Source organism: Sus scrofa, chromosome 3 (assembly GCF_054392235.1).
Source record: "Sus scrofa isolate SSC_HxYL_T2T_F1_AM1 chromosome 3, Sscrofa_HxYL_maternal_Yorkshire_Landrace_v2.0, whole genome shotgun sequence".
In the NCBI taxonomy this organism is placed as follows: Eukaryota; Metazoa; Chordata; class Mammalia; order Artiodactyla; family Suidae; genus Sus; species Sus scrofa.
This window is the reverse complement of record NC_139385.1, coordinates 57,831,605-57,853,536: the sequence shown is the minus strand read 5'-3', so window position 1 is coordinate 57,853,536 and position 21,932 is coordinate 57,831,605. Positions and strand designations below refer to the sequence as shown.

The window sequence follows — 21,932 nt, the reverse complement described above, 5'->3', positions numbered from 1 at the left end:
TACTTGGTACTACAAACCCTTCTTAATGGGAGCCCAGTCTGGTAGTCTGAAGTTTACCTTTGTGACTTCACTTCTAAGGAGAAGGGATTTCTTTTCAAAGTGGATCAGATGCACAGGACTATAGATACTTTATTCAACTTGCTAAAAAACTCACTTTGGGCACTAATGAGTTTGTCTTTTCTGGTCTGTTTGCCCGCTTGTGCCCCTTGGAGTTCTGGGGTCTGGCTGCAGTGGGAGGAGCATGGAGCCTTGGAATCAGCCTGAGCTGGGATCCTGTCATCCCACACATACTGGCTGTAAAACTCCTTAACCTTTCTGAGCCTCGGTTTGACTATCTGTAAAGTGGGGCCAATAATAATCCTGCCCTGCAGAGCTGTGGCAGACTTCTAATTGGGTCAGTAGGGCTTTACTGGACCCTAGGATGGTTCTTGGTGTGGAATAAATGCACAGACTTTGTGAACCTTTGCTGTTAACAGTAATTAGCTGAGACCAGAACTGATTCATGGTTGAAAACATTATCTCCCTCAGGCAGGTCTCCCCTGCCTGCATCAGAGGGAGGGAGTTATCTGTTTCCCAAATGTTCCATGTGGATGAGGAATGGTGCCCACTAAGTGCCTGGAAGGGCCCATTGGCCAGGCAGCATCAAAGGGACTATTGTGGGCTATGAGGAGGCCAGGACCCTCCGCCCCAGCCTGGGAGGGAACTGGCACTGGCGGATGAGGGCTGGGCCCAGCTCCCCTCCAAGCGTGTGTGTGCAATCGGATGTGCCTCTTGTCCTATCTGAGCCTCTGTAGTTCTCATGGGTAAGAGACCAGAGTTACAGTGCCCCTGGGGAGTGTTAGGAACTAATGAATTTGGGTTCTAGCAGACTTCTAGAAGTATATGCAGAAGTTGAAAGGCTTTCCTCTCTTGGCCCTGTTGGTCTCTGTCTCTGGGTGACTCTCTCAGGGGGAGTTCCAGCCTGGGTTGACCCCTTGGTTACTGGGTGACTTTGGTGCATCAAACCTTCTGGAGCCTCAATTTCCTCATCTATAGAATGAGGATGGTAATAGAATATTTTCCTCTATACCCCTCACAGGGGGGTGGTGAACTGAAGCACTTTGAAAAAGTTACAAGCAAGACTCCAATCTAAGGGATCACACTAGTAAAATGGGAGCCTAGCCTGGGCTGGTAAGTTTGCTGCTTGTTTGCATGGCTGGCACAGCCCTGGCACTGGACTTTTTTGTCCTGTGGCCCAAGGCTTGACTCTGGTGGCTGCCTCTCTGATCTTGGTTCTGATGTCCCAGATTCTAGACTAGTGGCTCTCAGCTGAGGGCACTTTTGCTCTTCAGTGGACATTTGGTCATGTCTGGAGGCACTGGTTTGGCACAGTTGATGGGGAGTGTACCACTGGCATCAGGGGGCAAGAGGCTGGGGATGCAGCTAAACATTCTGCAAGGCACAGCCAGCCCCTCACCACAGAGGATGGGCAGGCCCTAGTGTCTGGTTGAGAAGCCTGGTTCTAGAAGGAGCACTGGCTGGGGCTGGGAGAGCTGCCTTTCAGCTCTGATGTGGACACTGACATGCTGTCATTAATTGGGAAAGTCACTTTTCCTATCTGGGCTCTTCTTCCTTGTATGTAAAAGTGGGGGATGGGATTAGAGGCACCATCTTCCCCTGACCTTCTGGATTCCTGCCTGTCAGGGTGCACTAGAAGTGGAACTCTCTCTCTCTCTCTCTCTCTCTTTTTTTTTTTTTTTTAGTGGCTGCACCCTTGGTATATGGAAGTTCCTGAGCCAGGGATGGAATTCGAGCTGCAGCTGCGACCTACACCAAGGCAGCAACGCCAGATCTTTTAACCCACTGCACTGGGCCAAGGGTGGAACCTGCACCTCTGCAGTGACCCGAGACTCTGCCATCTGATTCTTAATCCACTGTGCCACAGCAGGAACTCCTTTGGTTGTGTTAGATGATGCAATCCTGAAATTTTCTCTCCCTTTCCCCACCCAATGTGAGCTCTCCAAGGGTGGCAGGGACTTGTGTCCATATACTTGTGGCCCCAGAATGTGCCCAGTGCTGCCCAGCAAACAACAGATGTTGAGTCTGTGTAAATCATATGCTGTTTCCAGCCACACTTATTGGGCACCTATTGTATACCAGGCAGTGTGAGGCCACCCACCAGGAACACAAGCAGTGTGGGATCCTGGCCCTCCCTTTAGGGCATCCCTGGGAGATGATTGCTTAGGGGCAGGTCCCTCTGGCTGGGGTGGGGGCAGGGAGGTTGGATTGTGAGGGCCTGAGTATAGGTGGGTGAAGAGAACAGGGTGGGTGAGGGGGAAGATGTGCACAGCCTGGCCCACCCCTCGTTCCTCCCTCTGGGAGGCATCCCCAGCCCTCTGTAGCTGCCTCTGTGCCCAGCTGCCCACAGGGGCCTGACCTTGCAAAGGTGACCTGGGGGGCCGGTGGGCCCATGGCCACCTGCTGGCTTGGAGAAAGCCCACAGGTCTGCCCCCCCTCTTCTCCTGCTCCTTCTCCTGTCTTCCTCCTCCCAGCACCGGCTCCTGCCTTTTCCGGGGGTCTGGTGATGCCCTTAGCAGCCTGCATGCCCTTCTCCCTGGCAGGGTCCACCACTCTTGGTAAACTGCAAGTTCCTCAGGACTCCTGCAGCCCCTGAGCAGAGTCTCCAGATCTGAGATGCTGGTGACGATGACAGTAGCCAACATCTAGCGAGTGCTCTCTGCATTAGGTACTTCATAGGTATCATAAGTTTGTCCTCAAGAGCAGGCCCACTTTACAGATGAGGAAACTGAGGCTCAAGGAGTGGCAGAGCCAAGACCTTTCTGCACCCTGGCACACCCATCCTGAGTGTGTCTCTAACTATGCAGGGCCAAGGGGACTTTGGCTACAGCAGTGCATCCAGCCTCCTCCAGTGCAAGCGTTGGGAGCCCAAAGTGCAGGCAGCTGGGTCAAATCCAAAGTGGGAAGAATCTCCCTCCTAGAGCTGCACGAATATGTGCAAAGCCTGTAAAGCAGGGCCGGGCACCATGTACGTGCCGTTTGTTAGCTCTTGCCATTGCTTACCAAAAATGTCCTAGCCCAGATTCCTCCCAGGATCACATGTCATTAACTGTGGACTTGAAGTTAGTGGAAGAGGAGGATATGGGAATTCTTGTTGTGGCTCAGTGCATTAAGAACCCAACTAGAATCCATGAGGATGCAGGTTCAATCCCTGGTCTCACTCAGTGTGTTAAGGATCCAGCGTTGCCGTGAGCTGTGGTATAGGTCACACATGCAGCTCAGATCCGGTGTGGCTGTGGCTGTGGTGTAGGCTGGCAGCTGCAACTATGTTTCGACCCCTAGCCTGGGAACTTCCGTATGCAGCAGGTGTGGCCCTAAAAAGACAAAAAGAAAAATAAAAGGAGGATGCACTTGATAGGCTCGTCACAATGGTGGACACCCTTCACTGTGTGTTGCTCTGTAATGTTGGGGCTCTTGGGCCCCAACTGGCCGGAGGCTGCTGCCCACAGGCACACTAGGCCGGGCCAGGGAAAAGGAAGGAGAGAGGTGGGCTCTGCGTGAGTGGCTTCTGCAGGACAGGGAGGTGGGCTGGAGCCCAGCCTAATGTTGCTTCAGTTTGGGGGCTGGCACAAGACCCCCCTCCCTCCCTCCTTAAGTCACTGTCTCGACCGTTGCACATCTAGACAGAGGTTTCAGAACAGCTTAGCCGGGGACCCCAAATGAAGCCTGGCATAGAAGCCCACACCCGGACAGTGCTCAGGGCACTGCTAGGATTGAGGGGAGTCCCAGGGCTTCTCTTTAACCCCTGGTGGTCCCTGTGGCTCTGCTCTGGGAACTCCAAAGCCAAGCATCACTTGACCGTCAAAGAGTACGTGAGGGATTCGACCCACCAGCTGGGTTCCAGAGGTGCTGGAGCCGGCAGGTGTGAACAAAGATGAGTGATGGATGGAGGCGAGGTCTGCTCAGGAGAGGGTCCCGCAACCTACGGGGGTGCCTTGCAAAGGTGTTGGGGGAAGCCTGGGGTGTCCACACCAGGATCATGCATTGGGGAAGACCAAAAAGCACCCCTCACCCACAACAGGGCAGGATAAGGAGCCCATTCATGGTGTGCTGGAGACCCAGCCTCCTCTTCCCTGAGCGCTTGTGAACTGTCAGCCACAGGCACCTGTAGGTAATTCCAGCCTCCACTGTAACTCAGGAGCTGAGTTCTTGCAGCTCTTGGAGGCCGGTCCCTGGGGCAATATTAGGGCCAACTTTCCTCCCATTCCCCAGAGGCCAAATTTGGATTATGCAATATCACCCCAGCCTTCCTCCTCAAGAGGTACTCACTAAGGAGGGGTGTGACATTAGGGCAGTGGTGTGGGGACCACATGGAGGACTCCGAGGCCCCCCAAATACAGAATTGTAGAGCTTCCTATCAGTAAATCAAATTAAGCTTCATGCTGAAACCCAGCCTTGGGGTAAGGAAGTCTATGGGCTTTCCCCTTGGTGACAGCATAGATGCTTTTTAAACTGTCACATTCAATCACTACCAAGCCTGGCACCAAGGGCATGCTGACCAATGGCTGGGTTCAAGAGGGGTTGAAGAGTTCCTGCTGTGGCTCTGGTGGGTTAAGAACCAGACTAGTATCCGTGAGGATGAGGGTTCAATCTCGCTCAGTGGGTTAAGGATTCAGAATTACTGTGAGCTTTGGTGTAGGTTGTAGATGTGGCTCAGATCTGGCATTGCTGTGGCTGTGGTGTAGACCAGCAGCTGCAGGTCCAATTCAACCCCTAGCTTGGGAACTTCCATATGCGGCCCTAAAAAGAAAATAAAAGAGGGGTTGGAGCCACAGAGTGTAGACAGCAGTTTGGAGTATTGCTTCCAAAGGGAGCAAAGCTGAATGTTGGCTGGCAGCCCTAGGGGAGCCTTTGGTTGGGGCAGCCCGGGGTGGGGGTGCGGCTTCCCCGGGCTCTTGCACTGAGGCAGGCAAAACGCACCCCTCACTCAATACCTGGTGCCCCTTAGCTCAGTGAATTACAGATATGGAGCCACCTTTCCCATGCCCCTGCAGGTGGGTCCTTTGCAGAGGGAGCTGCGTGGAGGGGGGCACAGGGATGGGGACTGAGATTTTTACGCCATGGGCAGAAAGTCCAGTTTGTAAGCTGTCAGGTGATGGTACAACTTTGGGACTTTCAGCCTTAAAACAATTTTTTTTAAAGCCTTGTGCTTTCACCCCTTGGACAAAGTGCTTGTGTGATAGAGAGGTTAAATCTGTATTGCCGACCCCCTGGCCATCAATGGATACTTGCTGGGGAGGGAAGGGGTGGGGAGGGCTGATACAGGGAGATGGCAGAGGGAGGATGACTTCACAGTTTTGTGAACAAGGCTCCTCAGCGGAAACCCATGCAGGTGGCTGTTTAGGTCCATTTGTCACCAGCGCAACTGTGATTGCAGAGGTGTGTGTGATGTCTCGGGCAGCTCCTGAAAGATCCAGCTGTGTCTCCACTGAAACATACCAGAGGGGAGATCCTGTGGATTTCTCCTGTGGAAGAGCCAGGAGAGACTCCAGGGCCCCTGGGAGCAGGTGGGGGCCCCAGCATAGGGCCTGATGCTGTGGGCATCAGGAAAGGGCCAGGCAACCTGCTCTTTAGACAGCCCCACATGGTTCAGGGTGAGAACCGTGGGTGGAGATCAGGCGCCTTGAGGAAGGAGCAGCCAGCTACTCAGGGTGGGGAGGGGCCCACAGAGCCAGGGACTCGGGTGGATGTAGAGAACAGTTTCCTTTTTTTTTTTTTTGTCTTTTTGCCATTTCTAGGGCTGCTCCTGCGGCATATGGAGGTTCCCAGGCTAGGGGTCTAATCGGAGCTGTAGCTGCCAGCCTACACCAGAGCCACAGCAATGCGGGATCCAAGCCACGTCTGTAACCTACACCACAGCTCACGGCAATGCCAGATCCCTAACCCACTGAGCAAGGCCAGGGATCGAACCCGCAACCTCATGGTTCCTAGTCGGATTCGTTAACCACTGAGCTATGACCAGAACTCCGAGAACAGTTTCCTAAGCCAGGAAAAAGGAGAGATTTCCTTGCCTCTTTTGTCCTGCCTGCCTAAGCGCAAGTGTCAAAGTGAAAAATCTGACTCTCATTTGTTTAGGGAACAGGAGAGCAAAGCTGTTTCAGAAACTGATGCAACATAGGACTCAAAACTGGTGAATATTGGAGTTCCCTGGTGGCTCAGTGGGTTAAGCATCCGGCGTTGTCTCTGCTGTGGCTCAGGTTGCTGCTGTGACTCAGGTTCGATCCCTTGCCTTGGAATTTTCGCATGCTGCAGGGCAGCCAAAAAAACCAAAAAACCAAAACAACTGGTGGATGTCCAATGGGGCAGTTAATAGCCACTAACTTTATAGGATATATTTTTTAAGGATGGAAATAACTCGAATCCCTAGTGGACACAAGTCATTTGCAACCTGTCAGTCTAGTTCACATCTGGCTTCACAGCACCTGGGTTCTGATGGATAGACAATAATAAGTCAAACAGAATTTCCTAAAGCCAATGTCTAGCGTGATGTTGGAAAGCCCTCAGCCATCCTCCTGCCTTATCTTCCAGTTCTGGGTAATTAACACCCAGTCTTTGTGGATGGCACCAGCAGTCACTTGGTTTTCCAGGTCAGAAACACAGGGTCGTCCTGGGCTCTGCCCACCATGCCCTGGTATGCTTGGTAGCTACGGACAGTGGCTCTCCCCCCTCCCCGCCCTTTTTTATTAGGGCCGAACCCGAAGCATATGGAAGTGCCCAGGCTGTGGTTGAATCAGAGCTGCAGCTGCTGGGCTACACCACAGCCACAGCAACGCTAGATCCGAGCCCCATCTGTGACCTGAATTGCAACTTATGGTTGAACCCATGTCTTCATGGATACTAGTCGGGTTCCTTACCTTGGGGCCGCAATGGGAACTCCATGGCTTCCTCTTCCTGCCAGTCTCTCCTCTCTGTGTCACTTCACTTGACACTCGAGGCCAAAGTGGCCGTTCTGGAATGGAGATCAGACAAGCCCTTCCCCTACTTTGGCCCTTCAGTGGCTCCTGTGCCCACATATCCCTTGGCTTACCTTCAACCCTCTGCCCAGGGTGCGCTCTGATCCTATTGTCATCTCCCCTGAGTCATGGAACATCACCTCCCTCTCTGATTCCCCACCGTTCCGTGCCCATCAGGTATAAGCCGCAGGGAGTGTTGGGGCCCTGGGGCCAATCTGCAGGAGATTGCTCCGGCCTGTGACATTAAAATTAACTCCCGAGGCAATAATCCATGAACACCCCTGCGCTCTCCTCAAGGAAACAGCGCTGTGGAGCATCCACCCACCTGACATGTGGAACAGGCCCCCCCCCCCTCACGCAGGTGCTGTTTCAGGGGTGGGTGCAGCAGGGAGCAGACAGAGGTCTGCTGAGGTCCCCACAGCAGGGGGAGGGACTGACCATACACCAGTTGTCTTGTTCTACTCAGGCCCCCGTAAGCAAATAGCCCAGACTCAGGAACTTACACCACAGAAATTTTGTTTCCTCATAATTCCGGAGGCCAGAAGTTCTTGATGAAGGTGCCAGCAGGGCTGATTTCTGGTGAAGCCTCTCTTCTTGGGGTGCAGATGGCCATCTTCTGGCTGTGTCCTTATGTGGCCTTTCCTCGGTGCATGCCTGTTGGAGGGGAAGTCTCTCTTCCTCTATTTACATGGTCACTGATCCTGTTGGATTAGGACTCCACCTTAATGACCTCATTTAACCTGAATTATCTCCTAAAGATGTTACTGCATTGGGGGTTAGGGCTTAAACATGTGACTCGGGGAAGAGGGGGACACAAGTCAGTCCATAGCACCGGTAAACAGAGAAATGTGCATCTGCCAGGATCACAGCCAGATGAAGAAGTGAAAACAGGGAGTTCCTGTTGTGGCCTAGCAGGTTGCAAACCCAACTAGCATCCACGACAATGCGGGTTCGATCCCTGCGCTCACTCAGTGGGTTAAGGATCTGGTGTTGCCATGAACTGGGGTGAAGGTCACAGACACAGCTCAGATCCCGTGTTGCTGTGGCTGTGGTGTAGGCTGGCAGCTGCAGCTCCAATTTGACTCCTGGCCTAGGAACCTCCTTATGCTGCGGGTGTGGCCCCAAAATGCAAAAAGAAAAAAAGAAAAAACAGAGACATGGATAGATAGTAATGGTGGGGGCGGCGCCTTTGAATAGTTACGATTGAGCAGAGACTTGAAGACGTGTGGGTTCTGAGGGAAGAGCATCGGGACCCAGAGAGAACAGTGAGGGAGGGTGCTGGTGGTTTTGAGGTGCCAGCATGGCCGAAGGGGGGCTGCACGCAGAGGGACCTGGGAGATGAGGTCAGAGCTGCAGGCTGGGGAGCACATTTATTGGCACTTCCTTTGTCGTTTACACCCAGAGCTTGGGGAGCTTGTTAGCAGAAGAGAACGTGAGGATATGTTTTCAGCAGCCTCCTCCAGCACTATTGAAGGCTAGACCAACCCATGGGATCCAGGGCAGAAGCAGAGAGACAAGCCAGGAGGGAGGATGGACTCGTGGCCCTGGGTAGGGGCAGTGGAGGTGGGAGGAGCGCTCAGAGGCAGATTCGGGTTGAAAGTAGGGTTTGCTTGGGGACTGTGTGTTGGCAGGAAGGTTCGTGCCCAGGGTTTGGGCCTGAACACCCACGGGATGGGAGCTGCTGTAGCTGAGCTGAGGGAGGCTGGGGATGGAGCAGGGGGAGCTGGGGTGGGGGAGGGGGATCAGAAGCACAGTATGGTTTTGTGCCATTTGAGAACCTCCTGGATCTCCAGGTGCAGGTGGCAAGTAGGCAGGGGAGTCTAGGGCTCCGGGAGAAGTTAGCCACATCCTGGGCTTGACTCTGGGAGGAACGTTCAGATTTTGAAGGTTCAATGGGGGTAAATTTTTTTTTCTTCATTGTCCTGACATGCATTTTTCAAACTCAGAATTTTGAACACCTGTATGTGTGCTTATTAGCTTTTTGTTTCCTTATCTATAAATTTCCAGTATGTATCCTTTAACCTTTTCTCTTGCTGTCCTTTACTTATTTTCCAAGTGTCTGATGTTTCATGCAGACCACAGGTGTTTGGATTACTATTAAACATTAATTGCATTTATTATTTTTTTAAAAACCAAAATTAAAGTTTTGCTTTATTATTTCAAAATTCTCAGCCATTAATTTGGGTGTTTATACTTAGTGTGTTTATTTCTTGAAATTACTATAAGAAATTACCTAGACCCCAACCCCTCTATAGGACATAACTATTGCTAGCATTTCGGTACATTTCCAATGTTTTTTCTTTTTTTTAATTTAATGAATTTTATTACATTTATAGTTGTGCAATGATCATCACAACCCAAATTTATGACATTTCCTTCCCAAACCCCCAGCCCACCCCCCACCCCCAACCTATCTCCTTTGGAAACCATGTTTTTCAAAGTCTGTGAATCAGTTTCTGTTCTGCAAAGAAGTTCATTGTATTCTTTTTTAGATTCCACATGTAAGTGATAGCATATAACACTGGTGTCTCACTGTCTGAGTAATTTCACTTAGCATGATAATTTCTAGGTCCATTCGTGTTGCTGCAAATACCATTATTTATTTATTTATTTGTTTGTTTATTTATTTATTTATTTTTTGGTCTTTTTGCCATTTCTTGGGCCGCTCCTGTGGCATATGGAGATTCCCAGGCTAGAGGTCTAATCAGAGCTGTTGCTGCCGGCCTATGCCACAGCCACAGCAACGCGGGATTCGAGCCACATCTGCAACCTACACCACAGCTCAGAGCAATGCCGGGTCCTTAACCCACTGAGCAAGGCCAGGGTTCGAACCCACAGCCTCATGGTTCCTAGTCGGGTTCGTTAACCACTGAGCCACAACGGGAACTCCTATTTCATTCCTTTTAATGGCTAAGTAATATTCTATTGTGTATATGTACCACATCTTCTTTATCCACTCCTCTATCGCTGGGCATTTAGGTTGTTTCCTTGTCTTGGCTATTGTGTATAGTGTTACAGTGAACATTGGAGTACATGTGTCTTTTCAAGTCATGGTTTTCTCTGGATAGATGCCCAGAAATGGGATTGCTTGATCAAATGGTAATTCTATTTTTAGTTTTCTGAGAAATCTCCATACTGTTTTCCACAGTGGTTGCGCCAATTTACATTCCTACCAACAGTGTAATAGGGTTCCCTTTTCTCCACACCCTCGTCAGCATTTATTGTTCATAGACTTTTTGATGATGGCCATGCTGGCCTGTGTAAGGTGGTACCTCAGAGTGGTTTTGCTTTGCCTTTCTCTAAGAATGAGTGATGTTGAACATCTTTTCATGTGTTTTTTGGCCATGTGTATGTCTTCTTTGAAGAATTGTCTGTTTAGATATTCTGCCCATTTTTTGATGGGGTTGTTTGTTTTTTGGTATTGAGCTGCAGGAGGTGTTTATAAATTTTGAAGATTAATCCCTTGTCAGTCGTTTCATTGGCAAATATTTTTTCCCATTCTGTGGGTTGTCTTTTCATTTTGTTTAGGGTTTTCTTTGCTGTGCAGAAACTTTTAAGTTTAATTAGGTTCCATTTGTTTATTTTTGTTTTTATTGTCATTACTCTAGGTGGTAGAACTGAGAAGATATTGCTGTGGTTAACATTAATTAGGTTTAAACATTTCAGTTAATTTCATATATATATATTTGATATGTGAGTTATAAAGAATAATGTGATGATTACCAGTGATCCCATCCTCCCCCAGGGCTAGAGCATCACCAGCATCACCAGCCTGCCTCTCTGAGCTCTTTTCTCTCTCACCTGCAGAGACAGCAGATTTTTACCTGTCCTTCCGGGATTTTTATTCTTATTTGTAATACGATCTTTCATATCTCCCTGTAAATATATTATTTGGTTATTCTTGGTTTTGAATTTCATTTACAAAAAATGGAATCTTGGAAATGCTATAAAGTTTGGTTGTGATGATTGTACAACTATAAATGTAATAAAATTCATTGAGTAGTTAAAAAGATAAATTGAATAATGAAAAAAATAAAAATGCTTTCCTGAAACCTAAAAATATTTAAAAATTAAAAAAAATAAAAATAAATGGAATCCTAGTTTCCTAGAACTGTCTTTTCATCCAACACTGTTTCCAAGACTGACTCATACTGCTGTGTGTAATTATGGTTCATTGCTTTTTCACTGCTGCATGATATTTCTTCCAGTGGATGCCCCCAAATCTATTTTTCTACCTGTTGTCAGTGGACATTTGGTTGATTCAAGCTCTTGTTACCTTGGAGTGCTCCAGGGACCCCTGGCATTGAGTTTCTCTGGTATGTAAACCTGGGGGAGGATTACTGAGCCCTGTGGTATGCAAATGTATACATCATTAGTATGAAAATGCAAATGATCTTCCATAGTGGTCATACCGGTTTGCACACTCAGTGGCATGTTTAAGAATGACCATTGAGGGAGCTCCTGTTGTGGTGCAGTGGAAACAAATCTGACTAGGAACCATGAGGTTTCGGGTTCGATCCCTGGCCTCATTCAGTGGATTATGGATCTGGCGCTGTAATGAGCTTAGGTCGCAGATGTGGCTTGGATCTGGCATTGCTGTGGCATAGGCCGGTGGCTACAGCTCCGATTAGACCCCTAGCCTGGGAACCTCCATATGCCTCAGGTGCGGCCCTAAAAAAGACCATTGAAGAGTTCCCTTGGGATACAGTGGATTATGGATCTGGTGTTATCCTTGTAGCTACTTGAGTCACTGTTGTGGCACAGGTTCAATCCCTGGCCCAGGAACTTCCACATACCGCAGGTGTGGACAAAAAAAAAATAAATTAAAAACAATAATAAAAACATAAAAAAAGACCATTGATCTATGTCCTCTCCAGCACTTGGTATTTTCAGCCTTCTTATTTCATCATCATCGTCTCCTGTCAGTCCAGGAAGTGTTGCCTTCTCAACATAATTTGCATTTTCCTGTTATTAATGAGGTTGAACCATCTTTCATGTATTTATTCATGTTTCTGGTTTCCTTTTCTGATCATTATTAGTTCTGGACACTCTTCCTTCATCAGCTGTAAATACTGCCTGCTGTTTCCTCCCATCTGTTGAGTGTCCCAAAGTGCCCATGGCGCCCAGTATCAAACAGAAATCCTTGATTTTGATGTAATGGAATTCATCCATTTTTTTTTTTTTTCCTTTCTGGTTTTTCATTTTAAGAAATCTTCCACCCTTAGGTTAGCAAGATACTCTTTTTCTTTTTTTTTTTTTTTTTTTTTTTGGTCTTTTCTAGGGCTGCACCCGTGGCATATGGAGGTACCCAGGCTAGGGGTCTAATCGGAGCTGTAGCCGAAGGCTTACGTCAGAGCCACAGCAAAGCAGGACCTGAGCTGTGTCTGCGACCTACACCACAGCTTACAGCAACGCCGGATCCTTAACCCACTGAGCAAGGCCAGGGATCGAACCCGCAACCTCAGGGTTCCTAGTTGGATTCAGTAACCACTGAGCCACACGACGGGAACTCCCGCAAGATACCCTTTTACATTTTACTTTAACGCTACAGCTCACCCTTCACATTTGAGTCTTTAGTTCATCTGGAGCCCGTTTTTGCCTGTGGTATATGGAAGGGATCTGGATTTCTTTTCTTTTTTTTTGGTCTTTTTTTTTTTGGTCTTTTTCGCCTTTTCTAGGGCCGCATCCGTGGCATATGGAGGTTCATATTTTATTATATTTTATTATATTTTCTAGGTGGTTATTACTGGTGCAGGAAATTGCTATTGATTCTCATAAATTAACCTTGCATCTGGCAACTTTACTGAACTCTCACGTATATTGATTCTTTTGGTCCCTGTAGGGACCATATCATCTACAAATAGTTAGTTTTATCTTATATCTCCCAACTCTTACACTGGTTTTTGTTGTTGTTTTCCCTTTTTTTAAATTTCCTTAGAGCATTGGCAAGACATCATTTAGTGGTAATTGTGGCCAACCTTGGCTTGTCCCAAACCTTATAGAGTATGTGTCTGAGCCTTTGTCATTAAACCTAATATTTTCTGTAAATAAACATTTGATTTGCAAATCTAAGCTGCCTTAATAAAGTTCCCCTTTGCTTCTAGTTTGCTAAGAGTTTTTATTTAATTATAAATAGATGTGGATGTTACCAAATGCCTTTTCTATACAGGATTTTCATATGATTTTTCTCTCTTTACACTCTTACAGATAAAACCTTCTTGATCCCAATGTACTTTTTTTTTTTTCTTTTTTGGTACAGTTGGATTCAGTTACCTAACATTTGGTTTTAAGATTTTGCATCTATATTCAAAAATGAACTAGGCATATGATTTTCTTTTTATTTGTTTTTCCAGCTGTGTGGAGATGTTTTTGACACTAACATTGTGTAAGCTTATGAATCATCACCACAATAAGGTTAGTTGATATGTCCATCATCTCACACAATTACCATTTTTTGGTTCCTGTGATGTTGGTGAGAACATTTAAAATCTACCCCCTTAGTTCCCATCATGGCTCAGCAGAAATGAATCTGACTAGTATCCATGAGGACGCAGGTTCAATCCTTGGCCTTGCTCAGTGGGTTAAGGATCTGGCCTTGTGGTGAACTGTGGTGTAGGTCACAGATGCAGCTTTGATCTGACGTTGCTGTGGCTCTGGAATAGACCAGCAGCTACAGCTCCGGTATGTGTGGCCTTAAAAAGGGAAAAAAAAGATGACAGTACTGACCACGGGATTAGCAGTATGGAGATCACCTGTAATCTTAGAAAAGCAGTTTGTGGAGTTCCTGTTGTGGCTCAGTAGGTCAAGAACCCAAAACAGTGCCTGTGGAGAATGCAGGTTCAATTCCTTGCCTCGCTCAGTGGATTAAGGATCCAGACCTCTCTTTATGTGCTTTTTTTTGTATCTGTCTATCCTCTGTGGTGTAGTGTTTGATCGGGGTTTTCACTCATTTGTTAATTTGAATTGCTTGTTTACTTTTTTCTTTTTTTGCTTTTTAGGGCCACACTCATGGCATATAGAGGATAGGGGCTGAATTGGAGCTACAACTACACCACAGACACAACAATGCCGGATCCTTAATCCACTGAGCGCGCGGGTGGGGGATGGGGGGGCAGGGACCAAACCTGCAACCTCATGGTTCCTAGTCAGATTCGTTTCCACTGTACCACAATGGGAACTCCATGAATTGCTTGTTTTCTTACTGCTGAAGTTTGCGAATTCAAGATATCCCTTGTTGGGTATGTAATTTGCACATCTGTAGTTTCCCTTTTTATTGAACAATATCTCTTACAGAGCAAAACTTTTAATTTTTTCTTAAAAAGTACAGTTTTTTAATGTTTTCTATCACAGCCACAGCAAAGCCAGATCTGAACCGTGTCTGAGACCTACACCAGAGCTCACAGCATTGCCGGATCCTTAACCCACTCATGCTATTAGTATCTTGTCTAAAAACTCTGCCTAAATCTAGGCCATAAAGATTTTCTCCTATTTTTTCTAGAAATTTTATAATTTTTATATCTTACATTTAAGTATATGCTCCATTGAATTAATTTTTGTATAAGATATAAGTTTTAGGTCTTAGTTCTCTCTCTCCCTCACTTTTTTTGGTAGAGAAATTTCCAATTATTCCAGCACCATTTGTTGAAAAGAAAAAATCAACCTTTTCTTGAGTTCCCATCGTGGCTCAGTGGTAACAAACCTGGCTAGTATCCATGAGGATGTGGGCTCGATCCCTGGCCTCCCTTGGTGGGTTAAGGATCCAGCATTGCCTTGAGCTGCAGTGTAGTCGAAGATGTGGCTCAGATCTGGCATTGCTGTGGCTGTGGTGTAGGCTGGCAGCTACAGTTCCCTAGCCTGGGAACTTCCATATGTCACAAATGCGGCTCTAAAAAGACCAAAAAAAAAAAAAAGAAAGAAGGGAAGAAAAATCAATCTTTTCCTCATTGAATTGCTTTTGCACATTTGTCAAAAACCAGCTCATCATATTTATGTACATCTATTTCTGGATTCTCTGTTTTGTTCATTGATCTGTGTCTGTCTTTTCTCTACTACCACACATTCTTAATTATTATAGTTATATAATAAACCTTGAAATCAGACTGATTTATCTCATTTTATTCTTTTACCTAATCTGTTTCCTTTGTCTTTCCATATAAATTTTAGTATTAGCGTGTCTATGTCTACTAAAACAAATGTCCTGGGATTTTTATTGGAATTATGTTAAATGTGTAAATAGTTTTCAGGATATTGACATCTTTATGGTGTTGAGTCTTCCACTCCATGAACATAGTGTATCTCATCACTTATTTACATCTTCTGTGATTTTTCTCATCGGCATTTTGTAGTTTTCAGCATATAGATCATGTGCATGTTTTGTTAGGCTTTTTTACCTATTTATTTTTATGTTTTTATTTTATATTATCATTATTTATGTTTATTTTATATTTTTAACCTGTTTTCCTTATTTCATTTAAGTGGTGATTGTAATTGGTATGGTGTTGTTTGTTTGTTTTGTTTCTTTTTAGGGCCACACCTGTGGCATATGGAGGTTCCCAGGCTAGGGGTTGAATCAGACTACAGCTGCCAGCCTATACCACAGCCACAGCAAAGCCAGATCTGAGCCACATCTGAGACCTACACCACAGCTCACAGTATTGCTGGATCCTCAACCCACTGAGCAAGGCCAGGGATTGAACCTGCGTCCTCATGGATGCTAGTCAGTTTTGTTTCCACTGAGCCACGTTGGGAACTCCCTCTCTGACAAATTACTTCTGTCAAGCATCTTTTCCTGAGCTTTTTGACCATTTCTATGTCTTCTTTTGTGAGGTGGTCTAGTCTTTTGCCTTTTTAAAAAACTGAGTTATTATTCTTCTTTGTGTTGATTTGCAGGAGTGCTTTATATATCCTGGAAATGAGTCTTTGTCAGATATGTATACTGTGGATATGTCTTCCAGTCTATGACTTGCCTATTGAGTGTCTTAGTGGCTCTGTTGCCTTTTCTCTGTTTTCTTTTTCATTGATTTCCACAATTATTTTTATTATGTCCTTTCTTATAACAACATTGAGTTGAATTTGCTCTTATTTGTAGATTCTAGAGCTTATATCACCTATCCTCTTTTCTTTTTTTCTTTTTGTGTGTGTGTGTGTGTGTGTTTGCCTTTTCTAGGGCTGCTCCCGCGGCGTATGGAGGTTCCCAGGCTAGGGGTCTAATAGGAGCTGTAGCCACCAGCCTACGCCAGAGCCACAGCAATGCGGGATCCGAGCCTCGTCTGCGACCTACACCACAGCTCATGGCAATGCTGGATCCTTAACCCACTGAGCAAGGCCAGGGATCGAACCCTCAACTTCATGGTTCCTAGTCGGATTCATTAACCACTGCGCCATGACGAGAACTCCACCTATCTATCCTTTTTTCTAATAAAAGAATTTAAAGTTAAAAATTTCCCTCCAAGCACAAATTTACATACATCCACAAAATTTTGATGTCACGTTTTCATTATCATTTAATTCAAAATATTTCAAAATTCTCCTTGTGATTTTTCTTTTCTAACTGAGTTTTTTAGAAATATGTTGTTGGAGTTCCTGTCGTGGTACAGCAGAAACGAATCCGACTAGGAACCATGAGGTTACGAGCTCAATCCCTGGTCTCGCTCAGTGGGTTAAGGATCCAGCGTTGCCTTGAGCTATGGCATAGGTTGCAGATGCGGCTCTGATCCTGTGTTGCTGTGGCATAGGCTGGCAGCTGTACCTCCGATTAGATACCTAGCCATCCATATGCCATGGGTACAGCCCTAAAAAGAAAAAAGAAAAAAAAAAAGAAATGCGTTGTTTAATTTCTAAATATTTGGGATTTTTAGGATCTCTTACTGTTTTAGAGATTTTTAAGATCTCTTACTGTTTTAGATTCTAAGTTAATATCACTGTGGTCAGAGTCTTGTTTCAAGTTCCAACAGCTGGTATATTTTGGTAACCACAGGATGTGGTTCTACAGTTGCTGGGCATAGTGTTCTTTACCTGTCCTACCGTTTACTGGAAAGGATGTTAAAATTTTCAGCTATGATTGCGGTTTATCCCTTTCTCCCTTTAGTTGTAACTTTTTTGTTTCAGATATTTTAAAACTCTGCTACTAGGTGCATATAAATATATATGTGTGTGTGTGTCATTCTGACTTCTTGATGAATTAATTTTGTGTTTTCCAAAATGTTCTTGTCTCTAGTAGAGTTCTTTGTTCTGAAGCCTACTTTTACTCTTGTAAATATAGCCACTCCAGGGTTCTTATCTTTTTCCCACTCTTTTCAAAAATTCTTTATTATAATTGATTTACAATGTTCTGTCCATTTCTGCTGTACAGCATAGTGACCCAGTTATATATGTATATATATATATATATATATATATATATATATATATATATACATTATTTTGCTCATAATATCGTCCATCATTTTCCATCGCAAGTGAGTGGATATAGTTCCCTGTGCTGTATAGCTAGACCTCATTGCTTATCCACTCCAAATGCAGTAGTTTGCATCTACTATCCCCACACTCCCCGTCCATCCCACTCCCTCCCCCTTGGCAACCACAAATCTGTTCTTTATGTTCATCAGTTTGTTTCTATTCTCTAGATAGGTTCATTTGTGCCATATTTTAGATTCCACATCTAAGTGATATCTTATGGTATTTGTGCCTTTGTCTGAAGGTGATCCTTTGTGTAAATAGCATATGGTTAGGTCTTGCTTTTTCATCCAGTCTGAAATATCTGCCTCTTGATTTAATAAGCACCTTATTTTTCATATCCATCCATGCTGCACTATGTATCTGCAGTTCCCTGCAAAGGCCTCCCTGGTGTGTCTCCCCCTTACTGTGCCTTCCCATCCTGTGTGATGGACCCCTGGGATACCTCCAACTCCCTCATCAAAAATCCTGTTGCCAGGAGTATCTTTGTACAGGTCACCTTAGCTGGCTATGATTCTATTGGGGATGTTTATCCAGAGTGGAATTTCTGGCTTGCAAGGTTTGCTTATACTTAACTTGATAAAGGATTGCCGGATTTAGCCTTGTGTCTGTATGATGATAGAAAGGATCCTAGGAGTTCCCGTCGTGGCGCAGTGGTTAACGAATCCGACTAGGAACCATGAGGTTGCGGGTTCGGCCCCTGCCCTTGCTCAGTGGGTTAACGATCCAGCATTGCCGTGAGCTGTGATGTAGGTTGCAAACGCGGCTCGGATCCCGCGTTGCTGTGGCTCTGGCGTAGGCCGGTGGCTACAGCTCTGATTCAACCCCTAGCATGGGAACCTCCATATGCCGCGGGAGTGGCCCAAGAAGTAGCAACAACAACAACAACAAAGACAAAAAGACAAAAAAAAAAAAAAGGATCCTAAAGAATAGGAAGGAAGATGCCAAAGAAAGGGCGGGGAGAATTGCTGGAGCCACATGCTTGAGTAGGTGAGAGGGGCTGGGTCCCACTGAGCAAGGAGAGGGGTTTGCCTTAGGCTGGAACAGGGACGGTTAACCCCAAAGGAGGAGGATGTCTGGGCCAGACGTGGGTGAGGAGGTGCGATGGTGGAAGCTTGGGGAAACGTCCTTCTGTGGCTTCTGTCTTCTCAGTGAAGTGAGAAGCAGCTGGAGGGTGAGGAGGGTGAGGAGGTGCTGGAAATTCAGAGATGGAAGGTAGGAAATGGTTGTCTTGCAGAATGAGTACATTCGTGGACCAAGGCAACGGAGCCTGATTGACGGGTAGTCTGCAGGGAGCTCTTGAGGTTAGTGAGGGTGGGCAGTGCTCCCACCAGAGACCCGGGCACGGAGCAGGTGGGCTTGGTTTAGGTGTGCGAGGCTCCGCAGGCACAGGGCGGGCGGCTCGCCCTGCAGTGGGGGCAGGCAAACAGCAGTGCAGCTAACCATGGACTCACAGTTGTCGTGGTGCAAAGGGAGGCTGGGTGGTGACAGCCTTGGGGGTGGTGCTGCCCATTTCAGTTCTGTAATATGTGAGCCTGCGGCCCGGCAAGAGAACTCAATGCGGTTTTGTCTGGAGCTTTGTTTTATATTATAATTTATCTGTACCAAAGTAAAAAAGTAAAGACCACCTCCCCCACATAAAGGTAGCCATGGTAAGTTAACATTTTGATGTGTTGGTATTAAAGATCTAATCCCTGGAGTGTTCCCATTGTGGCTCAGTGGTTATGAATCCATCTAGTATCCATGAGGTTGCAGTTTCAATCCCTGGCCTTGCTCAGTGGGTTAAGGATCCAGCATTGCTGTGAGCTGTGGTGTAGGCTGCAGATGCGGCTCGGATCTGATGTTCCTGTGGCTGTGGTGTAAGCCAGTAGATGTAGCTATGATTTGACTCCTAGCCTGGGAACCTCCATATAGGTACCTCGGATGTGTCCCTAAAAAGCCAAGTATCTATACACACACACACACACACACACACACACACACACACACACACACAGTCCCTGCCCTACAGGCCTTTGAAGTCTGACCTGCCACTTAAATGGGAATAAAGCCCCCACACTAAATGCATCTGGGCAGAACATGTTAGGCCGGGCCAAGGTGGGTGCCCTCCCCATTCCTGGGGGAAATCAGGGAGGGCTGCATGGAGGAGGTAGCCCAGGAATTGGATCTTGAAGACAGAGGGTCCCCTCTGTCCATCTTCTGTTTTTTTTCCCTTCCACCTCCCCTTGTTCAGTGTCTCTCCAGGACAAGACTAGCTTCCACCCCACACCCCCCATCCCACCGTGTGGCTGAGAGGGTGGGCCTGCTCCAGGTAAGGTGAGAAGGGGAGGGTCTACTCTGTATGAGGAACAGGGCAGCAGGGAGACTCCTGAGTGTGTCGTTCTGCCCCAGCCCGTCCATTTGTGCAGTGCACATCCTGGGTGACTGTACGTGGTAGTCACACAAGGAGAGTCCTTCCAGCCCTCACTTCCACCCATGGCCTGGTGTCCACACTACAGCAAGATGGGGGAATAAGTCCACATGTTCCCTGCTCTGTGTCCCCTTCCAGACAGCAGCGACAGTGAGCTGGAGCTGTCTGCCGTGCGCCACCAGCCTGAGGGGCTGGACCAGCTGCAGGCCCAGACCAAGTTCACCAAGAAGGAGCTGCAGTCCCTCTACAGGGGCTTCAAGAATGTGAGTGCTCCCCATTCCCCTGGGAGAGGACTTTGTTCCCCAGGCCCTCTTGTCCTTGGACCCAGGAGGGAGGGACTCTGATGCAGGAGGACCTTCTGGAAATTTTCCATGGCATGGTAGATATCCCAGGGCCTTTATGGGGCTCACATTTTGTGAGAGTTCATGTTCTAGGGGGTGGGCTGCCCCAGAATCAGTGTTCTGAAGGCCCCGTGCTCCCTGCTGTGTGTGGGAGGAACACGCAGTTGGATCCAGCTTCCCGCCAGGCCCACCTGGGGCTGGTAGAGCCCAGTGGTGCCTCAGCCAGCAGGCGTCCCCCACGGGGAGGAGAGAGGCCAGCCCTGTGGCTCGGGGTGCGGGGCGGGGTGGCTGGGGTCACTGAGAGGGAGACCTTCCTGCTGCAGGAGTGCCCCACGGGCCTGGTGGATGAAGACACGTTCAAACTCATTTACTCACAGTTCTTCCCTCAGGGAGGTGAGTCTGAGGCTGGGGCCCCGTTCCTCCCCAAGTCCCCACATCCCTGTGACAGCCCTGCGGAAGGTGGGCATCCCTTTCACGGGGAGAGGACCTCCCCCCCCAACCCTCCCCGCCACCCCTTGCCTGGCGCTACCTCTGTCCCGCAAGAAGCAGGAACTCCAGCCCAGGAGGCAGCCAGAACCTCCAGTGGAGCTGCTTGGGGTGGGGGCTCAGGGGGCTGGGCCGCCCCAGAACCCCCATCCCTCCCCTTGTTCTCCCCAGATGCCACCACCTACGCACACTTCCTGTTCAATGCCTTCGACGCTGACGGGAATGGGGCCATCCGCTTTGAGGTAGGTCCCTGTCCACCCCTACCATGTCCCCTGGTCCTCCATCTCCCTGCCCTGATGCCACCCTCTCAGGGCTGTCCAGAGACTCAGACATGACCCTAGTGTAAATGATCCAGTGTGTCACCCAGGGAAGAGGGGACTCTGCTTGGCCAGCCCTGGGTCTGGCTGTGGAGTCAGTGAAATCTGATTTTGCCGTCTGGCCTCCTATGCTCCGCCTTTCCTTCCATTCCAGCCCCGCCAAGCCAAGGGAGCTATTAAGACACACTGAAGTGACAGGGATTTGACAGAAATTTGCATTTGAAAAGGGGACAAAGTCTAACTGTCTGTGCTAATGGGATCTGGGCACCCCCACCCCAGAATGTACCCCCTTGCCAGAAAACAGGCAAAGCACCCCCGCCTAAGCAGGCTGGGGGTGGGGGTTGTCCCAGCAGGCACTGTGAGCGAGTCTGGTGCTCCCCGCTGTCAGGAAATAGAAGCCTGCTCCCTCACCCCCAGACACCTGCCCCCCAGGAGGACCTCGGCTGGGCTCCGTGCGGGCTCCACAAAGGCCCAGCCACATGGGATCATTTGAGAGAGGCCCCAGCTGTGGAGCCCAAGCCCCTAAAAATAGCTGCCTGCAAAAAGCTGAAACCTCTTTCGGAGAGGAAAACCTTGCTGAGAGCTGGGCTTGATCGATAACCACCCGGCTCGACTTCCAAGGCCAAGGGCGTGACAGGAAAGCAGCCGAGAAAGCACCCGGTTCAGAAAGCCGCTGCACCAGCCAGCATAATAATAACTGTTCCTTTTTCTGCTCTTGGACACCAGGCTGGGGCGGGGCAGCCTCAGGCCACCGCTGGCTTTGTGACCACAGGGGACCCACCCTCCCCAGGCCACACTCTTGGCGTGTCTGTGAACCTGCAGTATTTTCAGCTTTTTTTATTTTTAGTACTGCTGGCACATGGTAAAAATGCAGTCAGTACCAAGGCGCAAACAGGGAAAAGCATTGTTCTCC

The 21,932-nt window shown here is 47.8% G+C and overlaps 1 protein-coding gene across 2 annotated transcripts in view; it reads left to right on the top strand.

Annotated features, from left to right (window-relative positions):
- KCNIP3 (potassium voltage-gated channel interacting protein 3) overlaps positions 1 to 21,932 on the top strand; it is a 93,440-nt gene that overhangs the window by 62,199 nt on the left and 9,309 nt on the right. For both annotated transcript variants that reach the window (XM_021087060.2, XM_003124836.6), the window contains 3 exons: positions 20,014 to 20,138; positions 20,540 to 20,609; positions 20,874 to 20,944. In XM_021087060.2, the coding sequence (XP_020942719.1) occupies positions 20,014 to 20,138; positions 20,540 to 20,609; positions 20,874 to 20,944 (266 nt within the window). The remainder of the gene's footprint in view (positions 1 to 20,013; positions 20,139 to 20,539; positions 20,610 to 20,873; positions 20,945 to 21,932) is intronic.